The 9,835-nt window shown below is 42.3% G+C and overlaps 1 protein-coding gene across 1 annotated transcript; it reads left to right on the forward strand.

The window, feature by feature from the left end:
- Positions 1 to 2,264: 2,264 nt before the first annotated feature.
- Positions 2,265 to 4,734, forward strand: LOC138906695 (uncharacterized). The gene is made up of 3 exons (XM_070196152.1): positions 2,265 to 2,817; positions 3,749 to 4,408; positions 4,559 to 4,734. The coding sequence occupies exons 1-3, from the start codon at positions 2,265 to 2,267 to the stop codon at positions 4,732 to 4,734; spliced, it is 1,389 nt and encodes a 462-aa protein (XP_070052253.1).
- Positions 4,735 to 9,835: the final 5,101 nt, after the last annotated feature.

The raw sequence follows: 9,835 nt of genomic DNA on the forward strand, positions 1-9,835 counted from the left end.
TGAGCGGTAAAATGACTATGTGGTGAGTATGATGTGACTGCGAGATGTGTTCAGATTGTTCGAATGTGACGAGAAGAGTTTACTTGAGATGTAGCAAGGACTACAGGGTGTTTGATTTTTTTCTTGATTTGGTGTATGGTCTCGAGTTATGGGTGTGTTGATGGATCTCTCATGTTGTTTAGTTGTGGAGTGAAGTAGATTCTCATGTCTTATTGAGTAGTTCAGAATCAAGAAGATTACGTGATTGCGTAGTAGTCATGACCGTAGAAGGGTATAGATAGATGTCAGTTTGAGGCAGAGCAGGTGGGTGATAAGTAGGAATTTTGACTACTTATTTGCACTCTTTTACTTGATTTTTAGCTCAAAATTGCTCAAAGGTATTCCCAAAATCTAACGAAATATGGTTGCTTGCAGGAGTGTTAGAATATGAGCTAAAGAAATTAAAATCAACTCAAGAAGGAGTAATATTGGAGAAGGACAACAACAAGGCTAAAAGGGCACTATGCGGACCGCACAATATTGAGTACGACCGCAGATAATGAAGAAAACCTTTGACAAGAAATGACATGTAAAGTGCGGACCGCACAATTCTGGTGCGGCCGCAGAAGACAAAGATCAGAGAGATGGGATTTCAAGTTCAAGAAGAAATGCGGACCGCACCATTTTTATGCTGTCGCATAATCAAGAGCGCGGCCGCACTCATTTTTATGCGGTCCGTAGAAGTCTCACACATCCAGAGCCTAAGATCAAGGAGTGCGGACCGCACTATAATTGTGCGGCCGCAGAAGTAAGAGTGCGGCTGCACTCACAAATGTGCGGTCAGCAATAGTTGAAGGAGTGCGGCCGCAATCCAGAATTGTGCGGCTGCAGAACTGGAACCTATCAAGACAAGTCTCGATGTGCGGACCGCACACATAATTATGTGGCCACACAACCTATACAGGGGCATTTTTGTCAGATATTTTCAACTTTGTATAAATAGAACTTTTTGTCATTTTTAGGGTAAGGTTTGTTTTGGGAGAGCACTTGAGCCGTTTTTCTTTACTTTTTTTAGTAATATTGTACTAGATTAGCTTTTAAACATTAGATTTTCTTTCCCTAATCAATTATTATGCATTCTATCTTAATTTCTTCTTGTATTTCTTCATTTTTCATGAGTAGCTAAATTTCTAGCTAGGGTTGTGGCCCAACCCTATTGTGGGTACTAAATGAGTATTTGATTTAGGGCTTGTTTGTGATTGGGTTAGTGATATTTAGCCTAGTTCTTGCTTGAATTCATTAATTAATGGTTGCAAACATTGATTCATGCCTAATTGACTTAGTCCCTACTTGAGAAAGAGAGACTAAGTCTAGGAAAACTTGACTAACAAGAAATTGGGGTGAACTCAAGATATTGTTAGCCCCAATTAAAGGGTTGAATCTGGAGATAGTAAGAACCGACTTGAGCATTTATCACTTGTTTTGTGCAATACCCATTTGGACTTGAGAAAGCCAAATTGGGCAAAACCACTCAAACTACCGAGAGGTATAGAGTGGGTAATTGCGTGTGATTTCTATATTACAACACCGACCAATCAAGCTTGTCCTAGAGTTTCCAACCCATTAGGTTACACCTAGGTGGAAGTGGCGACCCTAGATCTTTTATCATTTGGAAAACAACCAAAACCAAAAATATTGTCTCCTAGTTTTTTAATTGCAATCAATAGTTTAAAGTAGAAGTAGAAACAACAAACAAGAATGTGGAAGTGTAATCTAAGGAATACTGTACAATTACACTAAATATAAACCTAATCCCAATTCTAACTCCCTGAGGAATCGATCCCGACTTGCGTTGGGTTTTATTATTGGTTCGACCGCCTCACTACATATATTTGTGGTATGAGTTTGGGCGACATCAATTTTTGGTGCCGTTGTCGGGAGTTAAACGGATTTAGCTATATATCTAGGTTTTTGTGTGATTTGTCTTCTTTTCCTTATAAGTCACTAATTTTGTTTTTGAATTGCTTATAGGTACGAGAATGGCTCTCAACAATGAGCCCATTGGTAATTTGCCATTGGGGGAGGAAGTGGACGATGATCAAAAAGATGAGGTTCATCCCGAACCTCAAGCAAATAGGCAAGAACGACCGCCTCAAGATAATGTTCCCGTCCCTCAGCCACCTCTACCAAGAGCGGTAGTGCACCGGGTGTTTCCGAATTAGGGTTATCCAAGTGCTAAAGTCCCGCCCATCATTAAGGCTGGCAACTTCCAAATCACCAACCTGATGCCTACCCTACTTGAGCAACGGATATTCTTCACTGGGGCTCCAAATCAAAATGCTTACAAGCATCTCAAGGGGTTCATCGATACTTGTTGGCGGAGCAAGCAAACCAATGTTATTAAGGACGCACTGAGGTTGAGGCTATTTCCCTTTTCTTTACCGGGAAAAGCATTGGACTGGCTAGTGAGATTGCCCAATCATTCCATCCATACATGGGATGAGTTGGCCGAAAAATTCATTGCCAAATTCTTCTATCCGGGGAACATGGCTACACTACGAGATGAAATTCTAGCGTTCAAGAAAGAGCTCAATGAGCCATTGCACGAGATTTGGGAAAGATATCACACGATGGTTAAAGAGTGCCCAAATAATGATATGACTGAGGCCATGATCCAACAAACCTTCTACAGGGGGGTCAACTTAACAAATCAATGTGTGGTAAATCAACTCGCCGGCGGGAACTTCATGAACACACCTTATGCTGAAGCTTGTGAAATTATGGATGAGATGGAGGATACCTCATCGGCATGGCAAAGTAGGGATAATGTTCCGCAAGGTGACCCTAATATCATTCACCTACACAAGGAACTACATGATCTTGGGCAAGCTATCGCAGAGTTAACAACCACAATGAACTAATTGGAAAAAGCTCAGCTACAACAAGTTCAAGGGCCGAAACAAGTGAATGTGATGGAAGGTGTAAATATGATGATGAACAAGAGATGACAAAAAGGTCAACAAGGACAAATCCGTCTGGAACAATTCATGCAAGATGATAGTGAGTATGACCAAGGTGATTCGTATAATGAGCAAGAAGAAAAAGTGCAATACGTCACCAATTATCAAGGTCAAAGAAACAATGCTCAAAATCAACAACAATGGAGATCACAAGGAAATTGGAACAACCAAAGCCTCCAAGGCAATTGGAGTGGTGGCAACAACAATCAAGGCAATTGGGGAAATAACAATAATCAAAGCAATTGGAATAATCAAGGAAACCAAGGCAATTGGGGTGGCAACAATCAAATTAATTCGAGAGGTAATCAAGGAGGGTGGAATAACAACAACAATCCGGGGGTCGGGTTTTCAAAGGCCCCCGGTGTTCCAACAACCGAGCAATCCACATCCTTATCCTTCTCAAAGCCCTAGCTCTTCTAACAATGAGATGGGACGGATTGAAAATATGTTCCAACAAATGATGGAGAAAAATGCCGCCTCTGATGCTCAATTAGCATCCCACAACACTTAAATCTGCAATTTTGAGATTCAACTTGGAAAAATCTCACAAACATTGAACACTCGTTCTAAGGGGGCACTACCAAGTGATACAGTGGTGAACCCAAAGGGTGGAAATAATATGGGACATGCTAAGTCCGTGACTACGAGAAGTGAAAAAGGTGGAGATGCGACCACCTCAAATCAAAGAAGAATTGTGGACGATGATGTTGTGGTTCAAGAAGATGAAATTCCAAGCAATGTGGTTTAAGCTAATGATGAACTGAGAATTGATATTGATGAAAATGTGGAGGAGACGCAAGAAGAGGTGAACCCATCTAGGGAGCACATGACTGACATAGCGGAACTAGTAGTGCCAAAGGCTAAGGAGGCAATGCCATGGCCTCCTCATACATACCCTCAAAGGCTTGCAAAGAAAAATAGTGAGAACCAATTCAAAAGTTATATTGACATGATAAAGGGTTTGTCTATCAATGTACCATTGGTTGAGGCATTAGAACAAATGTTGGGTTATGAAAAGTTCATGAAGGACTTGGTCACCAAGAAGAGGTCGATGAATTGTCAAACTATCAAGATGACACATCAAGTGAGTGCTATTGTGCACTCAATGGCTCAGAAATTGGAAGATCCGAGTGCGTTCACAATCCCTTGCACTATTAGGAGCACCAACTTTGCCAAAGCTTTATGTGATTTGGGGGCCAGTATCAACTCGATTCCCTACTCTGTGTTCATAACTTTGGGAATTGGGCAACCAAGACCCATATCTATGAGGTTGCAAATGGCGGATCCGACTATGAAGAGGCCATTGGGAATTATTGATGATGTGTTTGTCCGAGTTGATAAGTTCATCTTTTCAGCGGACTTTGTGATCCTTGATTGTGAGGTTGACTACAAGGTGCCTATTATCTTGGGTAGACCTTTCCTTGCTATGGGGAAGGCTATTGTTGATGTGGAAGCCGGTGAGCTCACTTTCCGGGTGGGTGACAAAAAGGTGGTTTTCCATGTGTGCAAATCGATGAGGCAACCAAATAGCAACGAAGTATGTTCGTTCGTGGATTTAGTGACCGAAGTAATTGTTGATGATGCTAGTGCTGTGATGAATGTTGAGGATACCTTGGAAGTTGTGTTGCTCAATCATGATGATGATGAGAAGGAAGGCTTTGTGGAATGTGTCAATGCTTTTCAAGGAATGGGGTCAAATACTTATGAACCCCGAAAATTGTCTTTGGATCTTTAGAACCGGAAGACTCCTCCAACAAAGCCCATAATCGAGGAGCCTCCCTCTTTAGAGTTAAAGCCTTTGCCTTCACATCTCAAGTATGAGTTTCTTGGCCCTTGTTCCACTTTACCTGTTATTCTTTCATATTGCTTGACTAACGTGCAGGTAGATTCTACTTTGGCGGTGCTCCAAAAGAGGAAGAAAGCTATAGGTTGGACATTGGCGGATATTCGGGGTATAATCCCCACCTTTTGCATGCACAAGATTATTTTGGATGAGGATGCCAAACCTTCCGTGGAGCATCAAAGAAGATTGAATGAAACAATGCAAGAGGTAGTGAAGAAGGAGATCATAAAGTGGTTGGATACCGGGGTTATTTACCCCATTTCCGATAGCTCGTGTACTTCTCCGGTGCAATGTGTCCCAAAGAAAGGGGCATGATTGTGATAACTAATGACAAGAATGAATTGATCCCTACAAGAACTGTCACCGGGTGGAGAGTGTGCATGGACTATAGGAAGCTCAACAAAGTCACTCGGAAAGATCATTTTCCGCTTCCATTTCTTGATCGAATGTTGGATAGGTTGGCCGGACGTGCTTTTTATTGCTTCCTGGATGGATACTCCGGCTACAATCAGATTTTTATTGCTCTTGAGGACAAAAAGAAGACCACTTTCACTTGTCCATATGGTACCTTTGCATTCTCGAGGATGCTATTTGGGTTATGTAATACACCGACGACTTTTCAACGGTGTATGATGGCTATTTTCATCGATATGGTGGAAGATACTCTTTAGGTATTCATGGATGATTTCTCTGTCATTGGGAATTCTTTGATGATTGCTTGAACAACTTGGACAAGGTATTGGCAAGATGTGAGGACACTAACTTGGTTTTGAATTGGGAGAAATGTCACTTCATGGTCGAGGAAGGCATTGTCCTCGGTCACAAGATTTCAAAGTATGGTATTGAGGTTTATAAGGCCAAATTTGAAGTGATCTCAAAAATCCCCCCCCCCCCTCCTCCCCCACATCCGTGAAGGGAGTGAGGAGCTTTTTGGGTCATGCGGGGTTCTATCGCCAATTCATCAAGGATTTTTCTAAGGTGGTGAACCCTTTGTGTAAAACTTTTGGAGAAGAAGGCCAAGTTCCATTTCAATGAAGATTGCATGAAGGCATTCGAGTTGCTTAAGTTCAAGTTGACTACTACTCCTATTATTACTGCACTGAATTGGAGCTTGCCTGTTGGAGCGGTGTTGGGGCAATGTATCAACAAATTCTTCCATCCGGTCTATTATGCAAGCAAGACCATGAATGATGCCCAACTCAAGTACACAGTGACCGAAAAAGAGCTACTTGCTATTGTCTTTGCTATGGAGAAGTTCCGCCCGTACTAGATGGGTACAAAGGTGATTGTTCACACCGACCATGCGGCGCTTCAGTATTTGATGAGCAATAAGGATTCTAAGGCAAGGTTGATGCGGTGGGTGCTTATATTGCAATAGTTTGATCTAGAGATTCAAGACCGCAAGGGTAGTGAGAATCAAGTAGCGGACTACTTGTCCCGATTGCCGGAGGAGGGGAGGCCACATGATGGCCTTGAGATAAAAGATTCATTTCCTGACGAGCAACTCCTAGCCATTTATATGACCGAGATGCCATGTTTCGCCAATTTTCTTGTGAGTGGCATTATACCGAATGAGTTCTCTTCCAACCGAAGGAATAAACTCAAACGGGATTGCCTTGACTATTATTGGGATGAGCCGTATCTTTTCCGGATATGTACCGATGGTGTGATCCGACGATGTGTGCCGGATGAAGAACAAATGGGTATTCTTGAGTCTTGCCACTCTTCACTGTATGGTGGTTACCACGGTGGAGAAAGAATGGCAGAAAAGGTTTTGAGTTGTGGGTTCTATTGGCCTACTCTCTACAAGGATGCTAGTGAGCTTGTCAAGCAGTGTGATGAATGCCAAAGGGCCGGTGGGATCCCAAAGAAGAATGAAATGCCACTCACCACCATTTTGGAGATAGTTATTTTCGATGTGTGGGGTATTGATTTTATGGCTCCGTTTGTTAGCTCTTGTGGGAACACCTACATTCTAGTTTTGGTGGATTATGTATCTAAATGGGTTGAGGTAATTGATTTGCCTAACAATGAACCAAGGAGTGTGGTGGCATTCTTGAAAAAGAACATCTTCACGAGGTTTGGTACCCCAAGAGCCATTATTAGTGATGGGGGTTCGCATTTTTATAACAAGGATTTTGATACCTTACTCACAAAGTATGGTGTCACTCATAAAGTATCAACCCGCTACCATCCACAAGCAAGAGGACATGTTGAAGTTTCCAACCGGGAGATAAAGTGTATTTTGTCAAAGACCGTCAATGCCAACCAAACAGATTGGTCAAGAAAACTTGATGATGCTCTTTGGGCTTATAGAACGGCCTACAAAACACCGATCGGGATGTCTCCATACCGGTTAGTGTTCGAGAAGTCATGCCATCTTATGGTAGAACTTGAGCATAAGGCCATGTGGGCTTTGAAGAAGTTGAATCTTGAATGGGATGTCGCGGCAAATCTAAGGGTGTCACAATTGAATGAGCTTGATGAATTCCGGTATCATGCCTACACACGCTCGCCCCTTTACAAGGAGAAGATGAATTACCTCTATGACAAGTACATCCACAACAAGAAATTTAAAGAGGGTGATCTTGTGCTATTGTTCAATTCCCGGTTACGAATGTTTCCGGGCAAGTTGAAGTCAAAATGTTGTGGCCCTTTTGAAGTAGTGAATGTAACCCCCTTTGGTGCTCTAGCTTTGAAAAATAAGAATGACGAGGTGTTTAGAGTCAATGAGCACCAGGTTAAACATTATCTTGGCAAGGTTGATGATGGGCACATTGTGGCGGTCCTTCATTTCAAATGATTGGTAATCTGTGTCGTGCCGCGATGTTAAATCAGGTGCTTCTTTGAGGCAACCCATGTGTCTTTTTCTTTTTCTCTTTCTCCTTTGTTAGATAGGCTTTGTTTTGTGCTAACTAGTTTTGAAGTATATGCAGGAATGGGTGTGCATTGCAGGGACTAAGCAAGAAAAATTGGCTATGTGTCACAAAAGTGCGGATCGCACCAAAATTATGCAGTACTTCAATGATCAAAAGATGGAGCCGAGACAGTATGATACTAAGGTAAAGGCCAAGAAAGGCACATGGTACCACCTACAGGGTTCTGATAACCTGGAATTCAAGGGTAAGGCAACTACCTCCGCTGGCCACTCTGAGGAGCCAATAGTAGTAGTTACTGATTCAACTGCTGAGCCTTCCACAGATGCTATGCCTTCCACAGCAGCCGGACCTTCCACCGGGACAGCATACATGCCACCACCTTCTTCTTCCAGACCATTAGCTCCATTATAAGTGCCAGCTTCATCTACTTATCCACTGACTGCGCTACGAGTCTCCCACATATTGGCGAGTCTTAACAACTGGATGCAGGCAGCTAATTCAAAGCTGTCTGAGATATCTAGTGTTGTTGCAACACAGTCTTCTGCCCAGGCTGCACCACAGGTACCTCCGCCGGGGGAGGAAACATTGAAGAAGATTCTGGACAACCAAAACACCAGTATGGAGACTCTGGTGGCACATGGGGATGTCATTGAGGAGTTGGGAAAGCAGGTAAAGAAAATGCGGAAGTCTCAAGCTTTAAAGAAGTCGGTGGATAAGTTGACAACATCAGTTACCAATGTTGCATCTGCCGGAGATCTACCACTGGATTTACTCATAGAGACACCACCAGCAGTTCCAACAGCACAGGCAGCACCAGCAATACCCGAGGCGCCAGAGGCAGCTGCCGGCCAGTCTAAGGAGCCGGTTGCGACTGCCCACACTGCTGAGGAGATGATACAGATGCTCAGCAACCCTGTTGTCCCTCATCCAAGTGATGATGAGATACAACTAGAGGAGACCGAGGGTGCTGAGGATGCCATGCAGACTGAGACCACATAGGGAGTTCTCTTAACTCTCTACCCCTTCTTGTTCTTATTTTTGATAAGCATTGGGGACAATGCTCATATTTATTCGGGGGTGGTCTATTTTGATTGATTTGACATTGACATTTGGTCTGTAACAACTCTTATACTATTTTTCTTTTATCTTTATTTTCTCTTTGGTTATGTATATATTCTTCCCTTTCCCTTGATGTTCATATTCATTTTCCCCACGGTTTGTATATTCGTTTGCCATACTTTTCGTAGTTTTGCTTCTTTAGTTTGTCTTTCTTAATAGTATAACTTCTTACTTATTTTAGAAACTTCTTTTTGATTTGTTAGCTTCTTTTTTATGTTTGAGTGGACAATAAACCTTTGGTTTTCTTAATGCCACGATTCTTTCCAAAAGTGGATTTTGTGTGAACCGGGTAGCTCTTCCCAACGATATATGGCGTGACAACCTTCTTAAGGGATTGAGTTCGGTTTCTTTTATGTTTAGGAAAAAAATAGTAGTAATGAATAAAAGGGTCTCTAACATGCTTCACTTGGTACCAACACATTTACCCACGACCTTATGGTTAAAAACAAGTTGTTGGCAGAAATTAGCTCTAGTTGTGACCTTTTGACTCTTGTATTGACTTAAGCAGTCATCGAGTGGTTCAGTTGAGCCATTTGTGATTCGCAATCTCAACTAGGGTTATTGTGGGCCCTCGACTCCATTCCCTTTAGCAATCCAGCAGCGTGAGAGGTGATGTATTGAATTGCAAGTCCAAGTACCCGTGTTAATAGTCTAGAATTTGCCCCGAATGTTTTTCTAGGCGAAATTCTAAGTGTAGCTTGGCTTGAGAAATGATTGTAGGCTCTCCTTGGTCCAATTTGAAATTTGAAATCTTCCATAGCCTACCAATGTGATATCCCTAGTCAACCCATTTGAGCTTAAGCCCTTTTTCTTTCAATAACCACGTTACAAGCCTTTATCCGTTTGGTAATGACCCTCTCTTGGCACCTGATATTTCCTTAGTATTCTTGAGAAACAATTGGAAAATACATAAGTTTGGGGGGGAGACGAGGAGTTTTAAAGTGATATAAAGGTAGACAGAAGAGAAAGAAATGAAGTATAGGGAAGGCAAAGAA

Source organism: Nicotiana tomentosiformis, chromosome 1 (assembly GCF_000390325.3).
Source record: "Nicotiana tomentosiformis chromosome 1, ASM39032v3, whole genome shotgun sequence".
In the NCBI taxonomy this organism is placed as follows: domain Eukaryota; kingdom Viridiplantae; phylum Streptophyta; class Magnoliopsida; order Solanales; family Solanaceae; genus Nicotiana; species Nicotiana tomentosiformis.